Source organism: Lactuca virosa, chromosome 5 (genome assembly GCF_052849685.1).
Source record: "Lactuca virosa cultivar CGN04683 chromosome 5, Lactuca_virosa_CGN04683_v6, whole genome shotgun sequence".
In the NCBI taxonomy this organism is placed as follows: Eukaryota; Viridiplantae; Streptophyta; class Magnoliopsida; order Asterales; family Asteraceae; genus Lactuca; species Lactuca virosa.
Genome location: NC_136430.1, coordinates 441,749,443 through 441,773,989, shown reverse-complemented (window position 1 = coordinate 441,773,989; position 24,547 = coordinate 441,749,443). Strand labels below are relative to the sequence as shown.

At 36.7% G+C, this 24,547-nt stretch overlaps 1 protein-coding gene and 1 long non-coding RNA gene across 2 annotated transcripts; one reads left to right on the top strand and one right to left on the bottom strand.

Moving 5' to 3' along the window:
* Window positions 1-16,448: 16,448 nt before the first annotated feature.
* Window positions 16,449-18,857, top strand: LOC145114096 (GTP cyclohydrolase 1-like). Its single transcript, XM_079050103.1, has 2 exons — window positions 16,449-17,334; window positions 17,475-18,857. Exons 1-2 carry the CDS (start codon window positions 17,127-17,129, stop codon window positions 18,617-18,619), a joined length of 1,353 nt encoding a protein of 450 aa, XP_078906229.1. The 5' UTR covers window positions 16,449-17,126; the 3' UTR covers window positions 18,620-18,857.
* Window positions 18,858-21,868: 3,011 nt separating this feature from the next.
* Window positions 21,869-23,461, bottom strand: LOC145112870 (uncharacterized). Its single transcript, XR_013710670.1, has 4 exons — window positions 23,403-23,461; window positions 22,534-22,693; window positions 22,140-22,242; window positions 21,869-22,057 (listed from the first exon to the last, which is right to left on the bottom strand). It is a non-coding gene; the product is annotated as an uncharacterized LOC145112870 (long non-coding RNA).
* Window positions 23,462-24,547: the final 1,086 nt, after the last annotated feature.

The following is a 24,547-nucleotide window of genomic DNA, read 5'->3' as shown; positions in this document are numbered from 1 at the left end:
AAATGACATTACTACAAACTCGTAGTGACCATATCGAGTCAGAAATGTTGTCTTAGGAACATCACTCCCATGGACTCGTAATTGATTGTACCCTAACCTTAGGTCTATCTTGGAGAAGTAGCTGGCTCCTTGAAGTTGATCGAAGAGGTCGTCGATTCTGGGTAGGGGATAACGGTTTTTGATGGTAAGCTTGTTCAGTTCGCGATAATCTATGCACATCCGAAAGGACCCATCCTTCTTTTTCACGAATAGGATCGGGGCTCCCCAAGGTGAGGAACTTGGTCTGATGAATCCCTTGTTGAGTAGTTCATTGAGCTGGCTGGATAACTCTTGCATTTATGTCGGCGCTAGACGGTAAGGGGATTTGGCTACGGGGGTAGCTCCGGGGATTAAGTCGATTCGGAACTCGACTTGGCGCTTGGGAGGAATTCTGGGAAGATCTTCGGGGAAGACATCAGGAAAGTTGCAGACTTCGGGGATGCTCTCGAGGTCTTTAACTTTCTGTCTCTCGTTAACGACATGGGCTAGGAATGCATGTCACTCCTTTTGCAGATATTTTTGGGCTTTGATGCACGAAATGATACGAAGGTTTGAACTGAGTTTATCACCATAGATAATAAGGGCTTCGCCAGATGGCAAATTGAGGCGAATGGCTTTTTCATAACAAAGGATATCAACACGATTGGGGCTCAACCAATCCATGCCGATGATGACATCGAAACTTTTTATGGAAACTGGCATGAGATCGATTGGAAAAGAATGATCATTCAGGGTAAGGGTACAGCCTATGAATACGTCGTTAGTGCTCTCTTTCTTTCTGTTAGCCATCTCGACGGTAAATGTTTCGGTTAAAGGTTGGGATTTATGTTTGAGTAGATGTTTAAATGCATGACTAACAAAACTCCTCTCCGCACCACTATCGAAAAGAATGCATGCATAAGAGTTGTCGAGGAGGAACGTACCCGTAACTACGGTGGGATCAGCAACTGCCTCCTCCTGGCCCATCGCTAACACCCTCCCTGTGTTTCCAGGAGTTGTTGCCTTGGGGAAATTTCTCTTGAAGTGCCCGGTTTCTCCACAACCATAGCAAGCTTGGCCTACTCCAGCTCCAGAGGCCTGATTAGTTGTTGAACTGGAGTCTTGCAAAAACGAGTTGTATGTCCCTTCTTGCCACAGCTATTGCATTACAAATCACGGCAGGGTCCGTGCGGATGAAAGTTGCACTTGTCGCACCTTGGAAAAGTACCAACATATCTACTGGCAAGTGCTTGGGTGATTGGAACAGCAGCAGGAGTAGTAGCAGCGTGGACTGCCACTGTTTGTTGTTTCTTGGAGGGCTCCTGCGAAGACTGGCCCTTACGCTTGTTCCAAAACTTTTTCTTCCCACCACTCTCCTTTGGTGGTTCGGGAACGGCTGCTACTGTTTCATGATCAACCCCATGATCTATAAGAGTCCATACTAGACACTTGGCGCTGTCAAATGTGATAGGTTTAGCAGCCAAGACATTCCCTTGAGTTGGGGGTGTCAATCCCCATATAAACCTCTCAATCTTCTTGCTTTCCGGGGTGACCATCCCGGGACACAGAAGAGCCAGGTCGTTGAACCTAGCAATGTACGCAGCAATGTCGGAACCCTTCATCTTCAGGTTCCAGAGCTCGTGCTCCAGTTTTTGCATCTTGCCCCTTGGGCAGTACTTAGCGAGCATTAGTTCCTTCAGACTTTCCCAACTCATAGCATTGGTCACTGGCAGAGTTAGGGATTTGACTCGGCTATTCCACCAAGTCAGTGCTCTATCTGTGAAGGTGCAGGCGGCAAACTTCACCTTGTTTGCCTTGGAGCACGCACAGATCTCGAAAATTGATTCGATCTTCTCGAACCAACAAGTTGGGTGTCCCTGGCCACCATCAAGATTACGGGGATTGGGTCCACTTCCCGATCCGCCAGTGCCGCTAGGATTCATCTGCGACATTGCGGCAGCCACAACGGCTGTAACTGCTGCCTGGAACATGACAAGATCGAACTGAGGAGGTGGGGTGGAGGATCGTTGTTCTTCTTGTTGGGTCTCTTCCTGGGAGGCATCTTTCTCTAAAAGATACAATGGGAAAATGACGATAAGCCTTCTATATTGATCATGAGTCGGATACTTTCGAACAAGATATATCTTAATTCTACAACGTTAACAGAGATCTACAATAAAGGTTTACTAACATAAACAAGGAATTGCAGGTCTTTCATTTGTGAGGATTAGTACTACTTGTAATGACTCTGTATAGTGTTATAGAGTTATAAAATACTCCTATAGTATTTTAACTACGTGCTTCATTAGTATTGGATTTGGTGAGTTTTAGACTTGTCGCAACACCGCAGTCACTCCCAAACACATGTTGGTCATATCTCGGACAAATATAGTTGATCAGGTTATATTGGCCCCATATATGATTGCATAACTATTCAGGTTTAACCGTAGTTCCCAACTCATCCTAAATACTTTTATGTAGTTCTTATTATGTTACAGCTTCTAGTATGTATGAATACTTGTATACTTCTTGTAAAATACTTAAATTTTAAAAATATACTTTTAGTTTTAGAGCGCTTCGGCCCCTTTAGTGTTTATAGTTGTATACCATGTAAGGTTCAGTATACTTAGTTTACTATAAACAATAGCTCTGATACCAGTCTGTCACACCCCCAAACCGAAACGGCGGAAACGTTCGGGGGTGGAGGACGTTATGTGTAGTATCATAACAATTGCATCATAGTAATCAAAGTAAACACAACCATTACATTGAATAACTAAAATATTTACATCTGTTTGGTTACAACCAGATGTATTGTATGATGAGTTCTATATGAAAATCCTGTATAGAATGTTCTGTATGAAAAACCCTGGCTACCACCAGTATGTATAGTAGTTTTGTTACTTAAAGCAAAACTATGTATTCAAATTCCCTGGAATTCTCTAGTTGTAATGTATGATAGTTCTATTAATGAAAATAAAACTAATTGAAGAAATGAATTTCCGCAGACAAATGGTTAGTTTATACTATTGTGAGTTTGCATAACCATGCTTGATATGACTAGTGACCTTTACGACGTTCTTCAAGTGTCGGATATATGACATTTATCACCTCAGGCATGCCTGCCTAATTGTAGCTAGCAGTTCAGATGTGGGATTGTCAGTTCAGGTGTGGGATTGTCAGTCCTGAATAGATCTATTCACAAATCTCACGCTCTCTCTCCAGGAGACTCTGGTTATACTATGTTAGGATTTAGTTCAGTACCCCGAAGGATACAAATTGAAGTAGTGTCTCACAATCCTGTATTAACTAGTTTACGTGTTGTTTAGTATCTGTAACGCCCGTAGATCAGGGCTAGTCAATTTAGAGACGATAAGCATCAAAAATGACTTTTTGATGGAAGATTATTTAGAAGGATTAATCTTAACTAAGTTGTAGTATATGTTACAAGGATTCCGTACATATAAAGAACGCCGAAATCCGAGTTATAACGAAGAAGTTATGACATGTCGAAGTTTCACGACAGAACCGGCACGACACAGCGCGACGTAAATAGTGAATTTACGATAGAGCGATATTTGGATTTAGCGATCTAAACAAAAGTTGTAGAGTTCGTTAAACCGAGAGCGTGCATAAAAAGAATGTCCAAATCTGACTTCGTATGAAGAAGTTATGATTTTTCTAAGTTTCAGCTTAGCAGTGTACAACCCAAAACTCGAATATGAGATCGAGTGATTTTTAGCCAAAACAATCTAAATGAGAATCGAAGATCTCGTTAATAGTAGTGCAACGGTAAAAAGACAGACGGAAACGGACGTCGGATGAAGGAGTTATGAATTTTTAACGAACATTTCCTGTCCCGGCCTACTAAAAGTAATATAATAAAAATAAAGCCAAAATTAGCCGACGGAGTCCAAACGAAAGTTGTAGAGCATAGTCTCACCTACGCGTGGATATAAAGAACGTCGAAAACGGAGTTCGTATGAGGAAGATATGAATTTCTGAAGTTTTTAAATAATTAAAATATATTTATTTAATTATAAAATCGGATAATACCAAACCCGTGACTCATCCGGCCCTATCCACCCGGTACGCCCAGCGTACCTAGATGTACGCCCAACGTACATGTCGACGGAGGATTACGCCCAACGTAATTTGGAGTTACGCCCAGCGTAACTCGGGGTTTCAGCCCCTATAAATAGAATTCGAGGGTTGCCGATCTTTTTGCCAAATTTCTTCCTTTCTCTCTCATTTTTGCATCGTTTGCGTGCAAGAAATACCCCGAAGCCTCGGTATCATTTCCGAGACCCGAAGCAAGTCCCGAAGCCCCGAAGATCCCGAGAAAAATAGTTTTCGAGCCAAAACTCTGCCCGCGTAAAGCCCGATTTTGGAGAAAACGTCCCGGTTTCATCGGAAAAGATTATTTTAAGAGACGAGGTGCTGTCCGAACATCGTCTTATCATGTGAGTGTATAGTTACTTTCTTCTAACACATAAATATGAAGTATTTACTATGAAATACGTGCTATGTGTTTATATATTTTTTGTTTATTTGAGATGGGTGTGGTATGAATGTTTTTAAATGAGTTAAAATGTATATGTATTTTATATCTACAAATATGTTGGGTAGAACATGGGTAGATGAGATAGTTGGTGTGTGATAAAAGATGAGTTGGATAATGAGATAAGAGGTGATATAGATCTTGAGATGAGGGTGACAGGTGGAAAATGAGTGAAACCTTTACCCAAACGATGGCCCCCGTCATTCAGCAGAGTAGGGATGACAACCACAAACTATTCTAGACAGTCAGTGGAACACTAGCAGACTCGCAACTTTTAGGTGTTGTGGACTTGATGTTCACCGGTGTACTAAAAAAAACCCATTGACACGTATTGCGAGAGGAGTCTCAAAAACGATACTGTCAATAAACGAGATAAACTTGTTATTAATTCAGGAGTATGGATTAAGACATTTTTTATTGTCCCTAGTTCAGGAGTATGGATTGGGCACAGTTTTAGATCCGGGAGTATGGATCAGATCATGATTTAGGTATAGCTAATTGTCCCTATTCCGGGAGTATGGATTGGGCACAGTTATTGATCTGGGAGTATGGATCAGATCAGGAGATTAGTTTTAGATCCGTGAGTATGGATCAGGTGAAGAGGTTAGTTTTAGATCCGTGAGTAGGGATCATGTAAAGAGGAAAGTTCTAGATACGAGAGTTTAGATCGTATCGTTGTGAGGATTGATGAGGTGGGATAAGAGTTGCTTTTATATGGTGAAATTATATAAGTTTGTGAGTTCAAATATATATATATATATATATATATATATATATATATATATATATATATATATATGATGTAACATTGTGGGATGAAAACCCTATATGATCACTAGGCTCCCAAGCCTGACCCACTCAGTTTTCTTTGCATTACAGGTAATGGCACAAGAGTATAAGTTGGTTGACTCGACGAGAGATTCTGGATTATAGACCAGTAGTTGTAAATAACTGCTATAAGGTTAAATTTTACTGTTTATGCTTTTTGGTCTGTATCGGAACATGACATCCCGAGGTTTTATTATTTAATGAAAAGTACATTCTCTTTGAAAAATGTTTTGATAAAGTTTTATCTTATTTTGTTTGGGAACAAATTCCACAACTGTTTTCTTTAAAAGATTACTCTGATTTTAAAACAAAGCATAAACAAATCGGTCTTTTCTGGCCGTGAAATTGGGGATGTCACAGTATCGTTCTCTTATACTTGGAATCGTATGTATGCTTTACAGAGTAGTAATAATTATATTTAAATAATCATTTAGTATGGTACTCTTGTATTCAGAAAGCAATAATGTATACCATAAACTATATTTGTCATAGTTTATATGATAGTTAATGTATAATCCTGAAATGGTAAAAGTGTGTATTGAATTCCCAAACTATACTTATTATAGTTCGTATGCATGTTAAGTACTCGGTTTGTGTATTGTTCTGAAAACTATGCAATTATAATTGCGAGTTGAAAACTTCCCTTATGCTCAGCATGTTACAAAAGGGATAAGATATCTAAACATTTTATAAAAGGTGTAATCTTTTGTTTGTATCAATTGCATAAGTTTTGATCCTGTTTGTGATTCTATGTATAAAGTTCATAAAAAAAACTATTTGTATTTAGCTTGTATCCCCCCTGAAAACGTTAAAAATAATAAAAGTGTAGGGGCATGAACTCACAGTTGGATGCGTGTATGCCGAATAACGAGACTGGAAATGAGGACCCTCGAGTTGTTGCACGCGGAGTTAACGGAATCCTAATGATAGTTAAACACATATTTGTATTTAAATTAGTGAATCCATTAGTTAAAGAGTTAGAAAAACACTTGTTTTTGGTTAGAGAATGTTACTGAGACTCGATTGAAGTGGAAACGTGGGTTTGCAGCCAAGATTCACGATTGGGGCTGATTGCGGCCGTGAAAGGACTACAGCCGTGAACTGTTCTCGGCCGTGAACGGTTCTCTGCCCTTGAAGGGTTCACGGTCTTTGAAGGGTTTACGGTCTGTTCTTGGTGTTCTTGAAGGAAATATGATGGTTTGAAGGGTTCATGGCCGTGAACTGATTTCGTCCCTTGAAGATTTGAAGGGTTTACGGCCGTGATCTCAAGAACAACAATGCTTGATTCGACGAAAAGACGGATGTTTGCTGCTCTAAAACGAGTTCTAAGGTGGATTGAGTGGTAGATGAAGAGAAATCTTGGGTTTTTCGGGTGGTGGTTTTTAGAGAGAGAGAGTGGTTTTCGGCCAGAAAAGTATAAATGAGGGTAGAACACACATATATATAGGCTGGGTTTATGGTCGGTGGTGGGGCCCACCAGCCGTGAACGATTTACGACCGTGATCGGGTTCACGGCCGTGAACACCAGCCTGACCGGACTTTGCTGATTTTCGAAGAAAAACTCGGGTTTTCGCGATTTTGGTTCAGACTCTTATATAAAATCTATTTATATAAATAAAACGATTTTTTAAACCATAAGAATTTAACGGAACAAATAAAATTCAAAATTTTATTTAACGGAATTTGATTAACGTTGATAGAAAAAGGTTCGGGTTGTCACACTATGTATAAAATATTTGTTAAGCTATTAGTTTTACCCAATGTTCTAAAAAGCTCGCCATGACTCCAAGGCTTGTACCTGCCGGCAAGCTTTACCAAAACGCCGTCTTAACTCATATATGTGTATAAAAATGAATAATAGTTGAAAATACATATAAAAATATTAATTATATACAAAATTGCCGCCTTGTGTCACGCCTTACAAACGACGTGGCGCGCCAAGGCTTGGAAAAGCTTGACGCTTAAGTCACTCCTTACGTTATTTAGAACCTTGGTTTTACCTTAAAATATAAAAAATATGAAATGAAATTTTATATAAGATTAGGGACCTTTTTGTATATTAAAGAACTTGATTTAAATCTAATTTTTAATTTGAATATTAACTTTAGTATTGAAGACTTATTATATGATGCAATTTGCAAGTTAGAAAACGTTGTACACCCCACCTCCCTTGCTTCCGTGCTGCACAACGATTTCCTCTCCTAGTGCCCTCTTTCTCAAATGAGAACAAAGTTATATTTTATTTTTATTTTTTTTACCAAAAAAGTTCATTTTTTGTGTATGTCCACAAAATAGGAGCATTTCCAATTTTCTTCCTTTCTTTTTATTTGCTATTTTGGTAATATGTCTAAAGTAAGGAAGTGGTAACACTCTTAGCACTCTATTTTTAAGTGTTACTTCATTTTTCTCCCTTTAGCATCTAAACTTAACATTTGGTAGGAAGTGGTAACACTCCTAGCACTCCATTTTTTTATTTTTCTTTTTCTAATTTAATTTAATTACTATATTTTAATAAACAAACATTTTTTATTTAATGTTATATATAATATATTTTTTGTATTTTCTTTTTGTAGTTTAATTTAATTACTTTATTTTAATAAACAAACATTTTTTATTTAATATTAAATAATATATATTTTTTTAATAATACACAAACATTTATTTATTTAATTAATATGACATAATTTTTTTTAACGAGAAACACTTCGTATTAAATAAAAATGATTACAATAACTTAAAGCACGGATTAAATGGAAACATTTGCGGAGCCATTGTAGGAAAGTAGAAGTTAGCGGGAGAGTGAATTGGTTGATCAAATGATGGTCGATAACATGGTGGTGATGGAAGGTTTGGCGATTGAGTGTTTGGAGGTGGAAGGTGTAGTGATGGAAGGTTTGAAGATTTCCTTTTGTTGGTTCTTGGGGTTTTTTTTGTTTGATATGAAGACATTTTTTCTTGAATTGAGAGAGTTTGTGAAAAAAATATGTTATTTTGTGTGTGTAAATTGGTGAGAGTGTGGTTTAATTTATATTAATTGAATGGTAGTTGAATATATATATATATATATATATATATATATATATATATATATATATATTATTAAAAACATTTTTTTAATTAAATCACAAGTAAATTCTTGAGGTTGTTGAGATATTTAATTTTAGAGAAATTAAATATCCTCATACATTTTGTTCCTACCAATCCTCCTACCCATTTAAATGATGACATGTGTCATATTAGTATCCTAAAATATCATTAAATTAGCATTAAATGTTACACATGTCACGATTTTATTGGGTAGGAGGATATGTAGGAACAAAAAGTAGGAGCATATTTAATTTCTCTTAATTTTATCCATAAATTATTTAGGTTGTTGAGATATTTAATTTTATCCATAAATTATTTTGGAAGGAGTTAGAATACGCATGTTGCAATCCCAAACAAACCATTTCACCCAATCAAAGCCTTCACTTGTTTCTCTTTGAGTAAATTACACGAATCGTCCCTGGTTTACGTGCCAAATTGCACGTTCAGTCCCTATTTTTGAAAATTAACTCGGACCGTCCCTCATGTATTTAAATACTACCCGCCCAGTCCCTATTATCGTTAGACGTTAGTTTTTTCCGTTTGGGTGCCCCACGTGCCTTGCACGCAGGGGTATTTTCGTTATTTCATGTCGCGTGTATATTATCAACTGCGTATGGCGCCATATCCAGTTCACCCAAACGTTGCATACCCAATCCCCGATCAAAACCTTTCTCCTCTCACAAAAACCCTAGTTTTCCGTCAAGAGTGAAGATGAGTGGGTGGCGAATACGACCACAGATGGATGAAATCGATTTGGAAGCAAGTTACGGTAAGGAAAGCCAACCATTTTATGCTCTGTTCTTGATCATTTTGTCTCTGATTTTGAAAATATTGTTGTTTTTTTCTTGTGAAGGTGGGAATCCAACTGTTTTTAGTATACGCTTGCACTATGGAGGAGAGTTTACCAAATTTCCTGGGAGAAAATACATCAAGGGACAACACAAATTTGTGGACTTGATCGACAGTGACTTGCTCTCTGTTCACGAAATTGATGATATAATGGAGGAGTTGGGTTGTGTTGAAGAAGGTAAGGTTATGTATTATCACTTTAAACGACCGTTAGGGGATTTAGATTTTGGGTTGTTTGCATTGGGTAGTGATCAAGATGTCAACCACTTAAGGTCCTACGTTGCTTCACATAAGCTTATAGAAGTGTATACAGAATTTTGGCGTACCAACTTGCATACATATGCTATGTCACCTAACCCTTCAAAACTCAGGATTAAAGAGATTGTTGAACCCCCTTCTTGTTCTAGAAGGTTGTGTCTCGAATGGATTGACACAACCACATTTGAACCCCCTGTTTTAGAACCAAGTATGCAAACCCCTACAATGGAACCTAACATGGAATCCCTTAGTCATATTGATGTTGTACATGTTTCACCCCCTAGAATAGAATCCCCTATTGAATTTGAATCTGTGAAAGAACCAAACATGGATCCCCCTATTATGGAACCCTTTAGTGAAGCCCTAGGTGGATCTAGTGATAGTGAGGGTAGTGGAGATTCAAGTGATAGTGATGATAGTGATTTCATTGTGGATGAGGATAACTTGTTGGATGATCCTGAGGTGGACATGCATGATTTCTACCTCAACATTGATGATAATTTGGAGTGGGTTGGTGATGCCCCTATTACAACAGAGAATGTAGCAATGTCTGATGAGGAGATGGGGGTGATCAACACTGATGTTCTGCAATCTGAGTCATCATCTGATGAAGGGCAAATGAGTAAAAGAAGAAATAAAATTCGGGCTGCTGAAAGGGCACATATAAATGATGCAACTCAAGTGAGTGACCCTTTCTACATACTTCAAACATTCTCAAGTTCTCAGGAAGCAAAAGACAGAATTTACTTGCATGCAATAGAGACAAGAAGAGAATTGGATATTGTCAAGAATGATAAAAACAGGGTCAGGGTAGTATGTAAAGGAACAATACCAGATATGGGGATACTTGAGACTTCTGGAAAAGGTGGACCAAGTAAAACTAGTGGGAAAGGTGGGCCAAGTCAAAGGAACATAAATGGTGGACCCAGTCAAACGGGTGAAAAAGGAGGACCAAGTAAAAAGAAAAGTGCAGTGAAAGTAGATGAAAGCAATAAGTGCCCTTGGAAACTTTTAGTAAGTAAATGGAAAAAGGATGATGATTGGACTGTGAAAACGTATGAAAAGGAGCATAAATGTCTCCAAGCAAGAAAAATCAAAGCTTGTAATTACAAGTTCTTTCCAAACAAATTCTTGAGCAGTTGGAGTCTAACCCAAAAATACCAATCAGGGCTTTAAAGGAGCAGCTAGAGAGGAAATACCAAATTCAGATGTCGGACATGAAAGTGTTTAGGGCAAAAGCAAAAGCCCTAGAAACTATTAGGGGTGATTTTGGGGGTCAATATTCTATATTGAGGGACTATCTACTGGAGGTTCAAAGTCGAAACCCAAACACAACAGTCAAGCTTCAAGTGGATAATTCTTCCAACCCTGCATCAGATACTAGGATTTTCAGATGTATATATATATGTCTTGGTCCACTGAAACAAGGATTTGCAGCAGGGAAAAGGGACTTTCTTGGACTGGATGGTGCATTCATGAAGGGTCCCTACCCTGGTATGATTCTAATTGCAGTGGTAAGTAATTTTATACATAGATTAACTAATTAATCTTATATATGACTTATAGATGTTAACCTAATTTGTTCTTACTATTATAGGGATTAGATGGAAACAACTGCACTTACCCAGTGGCATATGGTGTTGTAGAGTCTGAGAACTACAGCTCATGGACATGGTTTCTAAAAAATCTTGGTGATGATTTGGATTTGACTACCAATTCAAACTTCACATTTATAACTGATAGGCAGAAGGTAATAGTATACACAGTTTAACTACTTAACCTTTATATTATTTGTACTAATTATATAAAATTGATTGTGTTTATGTTGTAGGGTGTTTTGCCTGCAATTGCAAAATTGTTTCTATGTGCAGAAAATAGATTTTGCCTTCGACATATCTATGAGAATATGAAGCGGAAGTGGAGGGGCAAGGAGTTTAAAGATTGTCTCTGGAAATGTGCAACAACATCAACTGTACAACAATTCAATCATGCAATGGAGGAACTGAAGAAATTGAACAATGATGCATATGAATGGCTTAAAGCCATTCCACACCCCAACATTGGTCCAGGTCTCACTTCACAGGTCAGTTATACATGTTAGAATTCTTAAACATTGTTGAGTATGCATCTTAAAAGATTACTGAAAATTATGATGCAACATTGTTATTCTACAGGAAGAGCACATTGTGATGCATTGTTAAACAACCTTTGTGAGACATAGGGTCGTGACAAACCAATTATAAGTTGCTTGGAATTTATTAGAGAGTACATAATGAAGAAGCTTGTTATTATCCAAAAGACAATTGACAAATGTTCTGGCCCACTAACTCCTACAGCTACCAAGACTCTAGAGAAGATCAAAGGTGAAGCTGCAGAGTATAGGGTTGTGTTTTGTGGAAATGGGAAGTATCAGGTTACAGGTGGTGAAGGTGTGGACCAATGTGTAGTTGACATAACACAACATACATGCTCATGTAACAAGTGGGAGGTCACTGGCATACCATGCAAGCATACAATTGCAGCTATATGGGATATGAGGAGAAATAATGAGAATGTTGGGATACCTGAAACATGGGTTCACCCAACATACTGGTTGAAGACATGGCAAGAGATGTATGCCTTTAAAATTGAACCAATTAATGGTAGGATGATGTGGCCAAAAAGTCTTTGTCCAACAAAGTTACTACCACCAAAACATCATGTGCCTATTGGTAGGCCAAAAAAGAAAAGAAGAAGATCTGCTACTGAAGATGATGGTGCTACAGGGACCAGAACAGTTAGATGTTCAAAGTGTGGAAATGTTGGGCATAAGGGTAGGAGCTGCAAGGGGCAGACAGTGGGAGGATCACAGGCCAGTGGTAGTGATGTGGGACAGAATGCTGGTGTGGGACAGAACTCAGGTGCTGTGAACAAGGGAAAAAGTCTGATGGTTTAGTGTTTGTGTATTACTTTCTTATCTTTTGGTTGGCTAATGCTTTTTATGTACTTGAAATAATGTTCTTTCATGTCTTTTGGTGCTGTGAACTAATGTTCTGCTACTTCTTTAACTATGATGGTGATGTACTTCAAACTATGTTGACTTGATGAATGTTTGTAATGTTTTGAATGACTTAATGATTAATTAGGTTGTTAATGTATGAATCCATGTTTGTAATGGTTTGATGACTTAATGGTATGATATAAATTGTTGTTTTGGTATGAATACTTAATGGTATGATATAAATTGTTGTTTTGGTATGAATACTTTGGTATGAATACATGTTTGGCAATTACCAAAAAAACACCCAATTTTCATTAACATGCAAACTGATACATCCAACTTGAGTTTGTACAACTAAAAGGTAATCATACACTTTGTACACTAGAATTGACACAAACAGAAACCAACTAATAGCTAGATACAACTTCAGTTTCAGATTTTGTTGTTCAAGCTTCATCCTAATGTTCATACAAGCACATTTCTGATCCTCCACCACCCAACCAATGAACTTGCAACCACGAGCCTGCAAAATAAGTGTAGAAACATTTAACAATGCTAAAATTTACAGAAAATAGAAGAAGTTAGGAGATTAGGTTAGATTTATCAGCAAATCGAAATTAACCGGGTTAGAACAAGCATAGTAACGTTTTACAGGGTTGTTCTTGCTCCATGAGGTACGAATCACAGCTTCAACTCCACAATTGCATCTAATTGCCATTTTTGTTGGTTGGAGAAGGGTAATCGAAGAACGAAAGGGGGAAAAAGTAATGGGGAAGAAGACCGGCGAAGATAAATGAAATCAGGGGAGGGGCAACGGCTCTAATAGGGGCATACAAGATGAAATGACGAAAATACCCCTGCGTGCAAGGCACGTGGGGCACCCAAACGGAGAAAACTAACGTCTAACGACAATAGGGACTGGGCGGGTAGTATTTAAATACATGAGGGACGGTCCGAGTTAATTTTCAAAAATAGGGACTGAACGTGCAATTTGGCACTTGGACCAGGGACGATTCGTGTAATTTACTCTTTCTCTTTCTTCATGCTATAAGGATGGCGACCATGCTTTGGCGAGCCCCTTAGCGAGAGTTAGGGGGTGGTGTTCTACATCAATGGCGAGCTAAGCGAGTGGCTTCGGCGAGTGCCACTCCGCTTAGCCTAAGTGACATGTTTTGCTACCTTTTTAATAATTTAGTTATCTTTTGTTACTTTTAATGCTTAGATGATCTTTAAATATATTATCCTTTAATAATATAGTTTATTCTCTTTCTTATATATATATATTACTAATCCCGAAACACACCTCCGATTAAACCTGAAAAATCTGCACCTTGAAAAAATCGTATGTTCGATTAACCTATCCGCAAAACTCCCCCTCCATTTCTACCACCCACTCCGATAAACATCTCTGAATCCAAATCCCATCGATTGAAGACGAAGATCCAAAGTCCCACTTCCGATTAACCCAATTAAGGGGTCGTTTGATAGTTGCTAACTGGGTTAGAGCTGATTGAGTTAGAAGCTGATTGGGTTAGAAGTTCTGACTGAATTAACTTATGACTGAAACTTGTTGTTTGATTTTGCATCTGACTGACTGTGAAAAATGACTATATTACCCTCAAACAATATTATTTTGTAATATTCCCTTACAATTTACCATTCAATTTATAACATTACATTTTTTTATTAAAATCGTTCAACCAACGGAACAACCGCTAATAGATTATCCCGATAATGGTTGGGTGTTTGGATTTTAGACCTATGTCAACAATATATAACACATCGACAGTTGAAATCATAAATTCCAAAGAATGAGGTTCTAAAAGTAGATAATTTAATAAGCAAAATCAATTTACTTTTATGTTCATGTCAAACAAAACATGAGGTGCATGAAAGACAATTTGATGCTAACCAGTAATTCAATTCAAGTAATACAAAGGCTATTCGTTATTACGCATATCTTGAGTTTTAAACATGAATATATGCACATTTAAAAAAAGATTGACACACTGCCCTGTATCACTTATGAAGAAACAACCTACAATACAATAAGCGATTAACATATCTCAAAGGCCAAACTAAACCCTAAGCAAAATTACAAAATTGCCCATCCATTTAGACAAAAGTTACATGAAAAAACCCCTTTGATCTTGAATACATCACATAATTTCCTCTAAATAACCAGCCGTTGCAATTAGATCCAAGTCTTTATGCTTAAATTAGTTGGTGGTGAACAGATTTGTGGAACTTCCCAAGAGGCATCGGGCACCTGATGAAACAAAAGTGTTGACTGTATGTTTTGCAACATCACATTTTCTGCATAGTAAAGTCCTATCTTCGAAACAAAAAAAGTAGTCAACTGTTTCCTATACATAAATATCACCTGCTATGAAAATCTGTATACCTTGAGTTACCTAACAATAGTTGAATTATACTAACCGGTGTAAATTCATGGATATCTGTATAGAATTTCATTATAAAAATAGAAATTACAAAGCATATACATAACTTTATCTACATCAAACAACCCAACAATAACAAAGAAGGATTTTACCTTACATTTTTTGAGTTTAATTCATAAAATAGACAAATACCAAGGTAAGAATGGTGAATTTTTTAACATAAGATCACCAAATCTGCCTTAAACATTTCGAAATTTGCATAATAGATCAAAAGTGCCAAAAAGAGCTACAAAGTAAAATTAATGAAACTCCACAACAATCCAATTTCAGCAAATTAATGAAACTCTAGCTTAAATTCAACCCTTAGATGCAAACGAGGTCCACTTCAGTTCTCAGAATTGCAATAACAAAAGGCATAAGATCATACCTTTGGTTGCTAGGTTAATTAATCAATTATTTGAGCTTCAATCCACTTCAGTACTCACGATCTCCCTCTGTTGCTTGATAGCTCCCTCCCTCTGAAATTTTCGATCAAAATTCACCATCTATTGCAACCATCAGGATAGGCGGAGGATGGCGGGAGGAATTTGCATTAGGAGAGGCGGAGGTCAGAGACGCTACTTGCGGCGGCGGCGGCAAAAGTGTCTGGCGGGCGGGACGTTTTGAAGGAAGAAGAGTCGTTTGATGGGCTCTGTGAAGGCGTTGGAAGGAGGAGACATGTTTATGTTTTTTACTGGGGCACGAATGTCTTTCTTCCATCACCTACTCGGTCAGCTGCTATTTTCTCTAGGACCGAGTCAGGAAGTAATGATCGGGTCAGAAGCATATTTAGCATGCATCAAACACGCTGACCGGACCGAATCAGCCAAAAAGCATTGATCGGACCTGGTCAGCACAATATCAAACAGACCCTAAATCTATTTCCAAATCCCATCAATTGAACATCTTGAACACATCCAAATCCCACCTTTGATTAATAATGGCACTTAGTTCCTACAAGGGCACTTACTGTGTAGGTGTGTGGTTTGAGTGGTGATAGACAAGAGTTAGGTCAATGGAACTACACTTTTTCCCTCATCTCTTCATTCTGAAGATGACTTTTTCTCAGCCCCAACTCTTTCTCTTTATTGAGACCGGTCTCTATTTTTTCAAATGAGAGAGAGAAAGAGAGAGATAGTGGCCCTTTTGTAATATTTAAAAAAAATAAAAACAAAGACAATAAAATAAAATGTTATTGGAGTATTTACTGTTCTCTGATCCGGAATCTATGGGAATGATTTTTTTTTTTTTTTTTCCAAATACCCAATCACTATTATTAAAGTCCAACTCCATTTCTATGGTGGGTTGGTGGCCTCCATCATCAAGATCATGGTCATCATGTCATCATCTCTTTGACCCGACGCGTTTATTCGACCCGGTTCCCATCAGGCGGTGGGTGAGTCCTATAAACCCCACTCCAGCACACATCCCACCTTTTGACCTCCCACCACCCCCAATCTCTTCCATCTATTTCTCTCACATTATACCTATACATATACATCCATGTATCTATATATCCACAGGCACAAACACCATGCAAGTGTGTAACAGATTGAAAACGATGGATCACCAACCCCAGATCTTGCACAAGGGTCCCACTTCAAGACTGGTGAAAAAAGACACAACCGCCGATAACCTTCATTCACCAAGGAGTTAGAAGATCCAAGGTTGGGATTGGATCTATTTCTTGATTTTTTATTATTCAATTTAATAAACGAATAAAAACCATTACAAAATCAACGTCATACATACCCTTCATCTCTATATAATTCACACAAATTACATTCACAAAACGCACATCTTTGACTCTTATTCTCTCCAACTTGTTTATCATTTCTCTCGTAATTTTCACAACCCCATCCTCCATATCCCTAACCAGTGGCCACCTTTCTTTATCTTAATCTTCCAAAAAGTGCTTCTATTTGGCTGGTTTATTTCTTGTCTTGACGTTTCTTTAACCTGCTCTTCTGATTTTCGATCTGGGTTTTCGATTTTTGGATCTTTTTACTCAAAGATACAATCTTTATTGATAAATCAAGAAAGGGTTTTTATTATATTTAGATTTTAGATTAGATCCGATTTGGGTTTTAAGGCTTCTCTTTCAATGGGAGCCTTGGATGAGGGTCACTACAATGTGGTGCTAGAAAATGGAGTGAAGCTTGGTGGTTGTGGTTTTGAGCAAGAACCAGAGACTGTAGCCATTGAAGATGCTGTGAAGGTTTTGTTACAGGGTTTGGGTGAAGACATCAATAGAGAAGGTCTTAGGAAGACCCCTCTTCGTGTTGCTAAAGCCCTTCGTGAAGGAACCAGAGGTTAGCTCTTTTCTTATTGTGAAGATATATGTTGAATTACTGTGGTTTGAATGTTTCCTTTTCGAATAGGGAAAATCAAAAATGGTGTTTTATGTATGTTTGGTTGTAATGTTTTTTTGGGTATGCTTGCTCTTATCCAGGCTATAAACAAAACGTGAAAGACATAGTCCAAGGTGCGTTATTCCCGGAATTGGGATTAGAAACCGGAATTGGCCATGCCGGAGGAGCTGGTGGACTTGTTCTTGTTAGAGATCTCGATCTCTTCTCATACTGCGAGTCTTGTTTGCTCCCATTCCAGGTCAAATGTCACATAGGTTACATTCCATCTGGTCAACGAGTTGTGGGCCTTAGCAAACTTTCCCGTGTAGCCGATATCTTCACAAAACGCCTCCAAGATCCACAACGGTTAGCTGACGAGATTTGCAACGGTTTACAACACGGAATCAACCCAACCGGTGTTGCTGTTGTTCTCCACTGCTCACACATCCACTTCCCTGATTCCCATTCCGCTTTTCTCGATTCCAACCAAAAAAGATGGGTCAACGTAATAGTCAATTCCGGTTCCGGCTCTTTCGGAAAACCAGATTCCGCCAATTGGATCGATTTTTTCGGTCTTTTACGACGCCGGGACATAACTTTAGATAACATCCATTCAAAAACCACCAATAAAGATTCTTGGTGCCCGTGCCTGTCACGGGTCAAAACCGGACCCGGTGTTTCACCCATGGATACCGCGGTCACCTCAATTATACGGTCATTGGGTCAAGACCCGGGTCGAAAAGAACTCACGGGAACCCCAACCCGGTTTGTAAAATGGCTATCTAACTTTAAAGATTCAAAATTGGAGATGAAATTAAACGGGCTTGGTTTGGGCCCATTGAAAACCACAAGCCCAACGAATTGCAAGATTAGATCGGAGTTGAACTTATCGTTATGGTCGCTTTGTGAGCACCATTTACTTCCGTTTTACGGGTCGGTTCATATTGGGTATGTATCGAGTGAAGAAGTGAGCCCGATTTTGAAATCTATTCTACAATCGGTTGTACATTTTCATGGTTTTAAACTCCAAGTTCAAGAACGACTCACGAGGCAGATTGCTGAGACTGTTTCTCGATTATTGGGTGGAGATATAATTGTTGTAGTGGAAGCGAATCATACGTGTATGATCTCAAGAGGGATTGAAAAGTTTGGTAGTAATACGGGTACAATTGCGGTGTTGGGTCGGTTTTCGCATGACCCGGCTGCACGAGCGGAGTTTTTAGAATTGATTCCAGACTCGTTGTAGGGTTGGGCTCAATTTCGCATATATTTTGTATCATTATTTTGTGGGAATTCATCAAATTGTTAGGGTAGATATTCTGATGCTGGTCCTGTTGTTGCAATGGATCATTATTCATTCTATCAACCACTTTATGGGTATGGGTTTTTTTATTCAAATTCTTGATGAGGTATGGGGTATCATTATTCAGGTTTTTGAAAGTTGACTGAAAGATTGTATTAAAAGAAAACATGTTTTCCGACCACGTTCTCCTTCTCTCGCAAGTTCACAAACATGAAACATCATTTGTTACTTTGGTAAAACTAATTAAGTTATTCAAAAATCTTACTAGCATTCCTTGAAAATATCTTAATCTAAATGGCCAATTCAATTTAAATGTATAAACAAGAATTAAATGGAAAGTTCAAACATGTTTAAAAATGACATCTATTTCTTTTAAACTAGATTTATTAAACCCAAACCAAAATTCCACAATTTTTAGGAAAAACTACAACAAACATCAAACTAGATTTTTTATATAATTTTTTTTTTGAAATAAACAAAAAATAAATTAATGAACAAACTTGATTTTGTTGCAAGGTTCGTCCATGTCACTGATGGTGTGCAAAAAAATGACTGATTTGTTTTAAGTAAAATAACTTTTTTCCCCTTATCTTCATCTTCTGAATCTCCTTCATTTTAAATCATAAAAACCAAACCAAATTCAATCAAAACCCAAAAAAAAAAAATCCCAACCTAATAATATTTTAGTTTGCTGATCCTAATTTTGTTTTAGTTTTGGTTTGATAAGAGTTTAAGATGGAAATTGAGGAGTTTAAGACATAGTTATTTTACTTGGACTTGAAGGACATTTTGTAACACTATCAGTACTAGTACCAGGGACAAACCTTGCAACAAAACTATACTTTAAGGACCACTTGTGCAACAAATGAAATGTCTAGATCAAAACCATAACTGTATTTTGAAATATCACAAGGACAAAATTGTAACATACTTTACTCTTTTTACCAATATAGGCAATGTACATTATTCTTTATCCATATTAGCAAGCATACTTAAACTTTTACCTGCAATAACAATATAATTTGATTTCCCTACTGATGTGGGCAATGTAGTTTATTTGTTACATATTGGCATATTGCAATTATTGGTAAGGAGATCTAAGTATGTTGCCATAACTGCAAGTACAATGCTTTTATCTGTAAAAAAATGCAAGTATGTAGCTATTATGGGTTACACATCGCTAACATGGGTATAACATAAAGTATATTCCCTACATTGGTAAAAAGAATGAAGTAAGTATATTGCTATTTCCTGAAATTTCCTGTATAAATAAATTAAAAACAAATGTGTGTTACCTCTTCATAAGACCAGTGATAATTTATCAAACTTCCAAAAATAAATGAAAAATAATAATTATATGAGACAGCCTAATTATTTTTGATACAAAAGCAGCTTTTCTTAATTTATTTTCTGATATGAATTATGATGCAAATTCATACTTGGGTAGTCACGATGTTAATAAACCAAGGATCTGGAAAGTATATTCCAGAAGGGTAAAAGGGTCAAGTGAGAAAAGTGGCTGATTAGTTGGAGGAGTGAGAATGTAAGAATAAATAGAGCAGGAGGATTTTGTTAGTGGTCATTCTGTTATTTTGTGTGCATGATTGTGCTGGCTCCACATTCTTGTGTGTGTGTGAGAGAGGGACGTTTTCCCTGGTTATGTTCTTATTTTGCATTTTGTTATCAAGATATTCCTTCCTCCATTGTTATTGTGTCTCATTTCCTTTACATTGCTTCATCCCTAATTTGTTAATCCTTATCAAATTACCTCAATTATTTCTCCTTGGAGGGCCATTTCAAGAGGCTGGTGGTCTTTGGAAGCCCAATTATTTCTCCTTATTTCATTTTGACTCTTACTTTGACTTTGACCATCAACAATGTTGTCTTAGAAGAGTTGGGAAGTTGTTTCCCAGGCAAACCTTGTCATAAGAGAGAAACTTTAATGGAAGGATCTTGGGTAGTTGTTTTGCTGCCCGCTGCCCGAATGATTGTCTTATGAAGTAGTAACTGTATCAAGTAAGTATCTTCTGATTGTTATCAGAGGGAGAGCCTCTGAATGAAGATGAAGGTGTTCCATTTGCAACTTGCAAGAGGTTTTGGAAGGAGCTTCAATGAAGACAAAGTTCTTTGAAGAAAGTTATTCACAAGAAATACATTTGTGTCTTCTGATGATCTGAAACAAAAACAACAATAATTTTTAAGCATATCAGATATCACATGCAACTTTTTTTTAAGGAAAGAGATGAATTTTGTTGGGGTGTTAATCATGCTGTTAAGATAGAAGAGTAAATTTACTTGCCTTTTGAATTGGATCAGAATCCAACGGAAACAGAAGTAATTCAAGCAGTCATATTGTTTGAACTAGTTGTTTAATGGAATCGCAGATTCCGACAGGGTTGGATTTCGAGATTCCATTTCACGACGTGTTTGGTTGCCAATTTAGATGAAATTCAATTCTGTCGGATTTCTTGAAATCCATGTTTAATAATTGCAGCTAAGAATTGGAATTATGGATTCCTGTGGAATTGGAATTCGACATTCCGTTCAATGGTGCATTTGGTTGTAAATTGGACGGAATTCAACATTGTCAAATTACTTCGAATTTCATATTTGATGGACTTCAACCATTTCATAGGGCAGGTGGAAGGAATTCAGTTTCTTTCTTTCTTTTTTATTAAATGACCAAAATACCCTTGGTATATATTCTGATAGAGGGAGTAATCGAGGACCTTCGATGGTGCAAAGAGTTGAGTGCATGCCGTGTTGATCATGGTTGAAATTTGGACCTAATCTTTCTATTAAAGAAACAAAACACCAGAAAGATTATAATTCATCTTTCATGATTAATGATATTGGAGAGAGAAGGTCACTCATGCCCTGTGACAAAAATATATATATATATATATATATATATATATATATATATATATATATATATATATATATTAAATATTGTACAAACAAATTTAACTTTGTTGCAAGGTTCGTCTATGTCACTTGATGGTGTTCAAAAAAATGACTGATTAGTTTTAAGTAAAATGACTTTTTTGCCCTTATCTTCATCTTCTCAATCTCCTTCATTTTAAATCATAAAAACCAAACGAAACTCAATAAAAACTCAAAAATTAAAACAAAATAAATAAATAAACAATCCAACCTAATAATAATTTTAGTTTGCTGATCCTAATTTTGTTTTAGTTGTGGTTTGATAAGAGTTTAAGATGGAGATTGAGGAATTTTGGACTTCAAGGATGGGGGTGAAATAGTCATTTGCCTTGCCTGCCATTGGTTTTGATATATAGTCATGTGAGACAACATATATACTTCATCTCTCCGTATGTTGAATCGTATGAATAAGATCCCGTTAAAAGTGCCAAAAAACTGGAATTACAAGTCATTATTAATAAATTTCGTTAAAATTAGCCAAAAGGGTAAACGCATAAATTGTACCAAATAAGAAAACCTCTTTTTGCAAGTGTTCCACTCCCCCGTAGAATATTCTCTTTTCTAAAGCATCTGGATCCATGACCCATGACCCGGCCTTCATATACCAAAAAATTTGACCACTGTATAACAAAAATAACGGGGTAAATTACAAAATTGGTCCATGTGGTTATATAATTTTTTTGAATCAAGTCCTGACTTTTCAATTTGGATACAAACAGTCCTTATTTTATGTTTTTGTAGCACTTTTAGTCCTTATCAGACATCAATTGACTGTAATAACCTTAGCAATTTCTTTTTTAACCGTTTCACTCTTTTTTATTAAAAATAATAAAAACAATTCAAAAAGAATTGATAAGGGTACTATAGTCATTTCATGTTTGACAAGGAGTAAAAGTGTTACAAAAACATACTTTAAGGAAGTATCTTCTAATTGTTATCATAGGGAGAGCCTCTGAATGAAGATGAAGGTGTTCCATTCGCAAGAGAGAGATCTTGGAAGCTCCAATGAAGACAAAGTTGTTTTGAAGATGAAAGTTATTCACAGGAAATACATTCGTGTCTTCTGATGATCTGAAACAAAAACAACAATAATTTTTAAGCATATCAGATATCATATGCAACTTTTTTTAAGGAAAGAGATGAATTTTGTTGGGGTGCTAATCATGCTGCTTGAACATGGAAACGAGAGAGATGAAGAAGACAAGGGCAAAATGGTCATGTTGAAATATTTAATATCTGTTTTGTTAAAGTTGACGACCCATGGAAATGAGTACCAAAAAATATTCCTTTTTAGAGAAACTTTTCAGGGATTATAGGATATAGTTATGCTCCTTAAACGTATATGACAGATACTTTTTAAGAAAAATGATGAATTTTGTTGGGGGTTAAGCTATGCTCCTTGAACATGGAAATAGAAAACAAGAAGAAGACATTGGCAAAATGGTCATTATCATAAATTTAACAGATGGGCTGCTAAAGTTGAGACCCAGAGACCAAACACAAGATTATCACAACATGAAATGAGAACCATATTTTCAAAAAGATTCTACTTTTAAGGATTTAGGGTTTAGTTATGCTCCTTCAACATATATGACAATAGTTTCTAAGGAAAGAGAGAAATTTTGTTGAAATTTCATCATGCTCCTTGAAAATGGAAATGAAAGAGACGAAGAAGACAGAGACAAAATGGTCATTTTCATAAATTTAACATCTAGGTGACAACCCAGGTACCAAAAGCGGTTGAGAAACCATGAAATAAGGCTTAAATATAACAACTTACCAAAGCTTCAAATTTCCTTAATCATTCATGCCTTCTGTGAAATAGTATCTCATGAACACTTTCGATCAATCTATTCTCAAAGTAGCACATGAGCTGTTTCAAATCAGAAAATCAAATAAGGCTGGCAAAATACAAAATATACATGGTATAATAGTATAGTATACATACATTGTAATAATATATAATATCATGTATATTCGCATAATTTTTTTTTTTATTCTTATGCCTTAATGAGAGATACCATTGATTAGCGCATACCTTGCACAAGAGGGAGGGGGGGGGGGGGGGGGGTTGGTGTTGATCGTGGAACTTTATTCGCTTCTTAACGCCACAACATGCATAACTTTCACAGCTTTTAGTGGAAACCTGAAATAACGTAATTTTCAACCAATTTGGCGTATTATATCAAGACTTTAATAACTCATTTAGATATGATTCCATGTTGTTCCTTTTATACAAAAAAAGAAAGTGCATTTCTTGTATGCACAAATTGCATATTTTATCTGATACAAAAAGGCAAAACTTGTCAGAAGAACATAAAGCACACAAACTTAGAAAAAAGAGAAAAATACACTTTTGGCCCCTATTTAAAACAAATTTATAAATTTGGGTCCTTATTTGAGATTCTTGTAACATTTCCGGTCCTTGTTCCTAGTATTGTGGCTAATTTTGGTCAAGTATAGCTGATTTTTGCAATTTATTGTCATTTTACTTGGAAAAAGGATAAAAAAAATGTTACAAACCTCAAATAAGGAGCAAAATTGAAGAAAAAAAACAATTACAATCAGTTACCAAAATTGAAACAAGTTACTTGTGCTTATTATAAAAAAAATATATTTCAATTCTTCATCACCATTGAAAAGCTACAAGATGCACACAGTTTGACATTTCAAGATTTAAGCACCAACACCATTCAGAAAAGTAGTACCAACGAGGGGTGGGGGTAGGTGATGGGATTTGTAGAGTTGGTGGTGTTGAAAAGGGTCTTTGTACATTTAATATTCGGCTGAATTAAAATCAAAAAATGTCAAAGTTTGCCTCTATATCAAAGAAACCAGTGTTCTTAATCTCATTGACTTTATAGATTTCCATCCAGGTTCTTAAATATTTACTTTAAGTCATAAATTTATGATGAAATTTTGTTT

Bases quoted from the DNA above. Each gene is read 5' to 3' on its own strand.
- LOC145114096 (XM_079050103.1), top strand. From the start codon at position 17,127: ATGGGAGCCTTGGATGAGGGTCACTACAATGTGGTGCTAGAAAATGGA. The intron at 17,335-17,474 runs GTTAGCTCTTTT...GCTCTTATCCAG, and splicing joins CCTTCGTGAAGGAACCAGAG to GCTATAAACAAAACGTGAAA.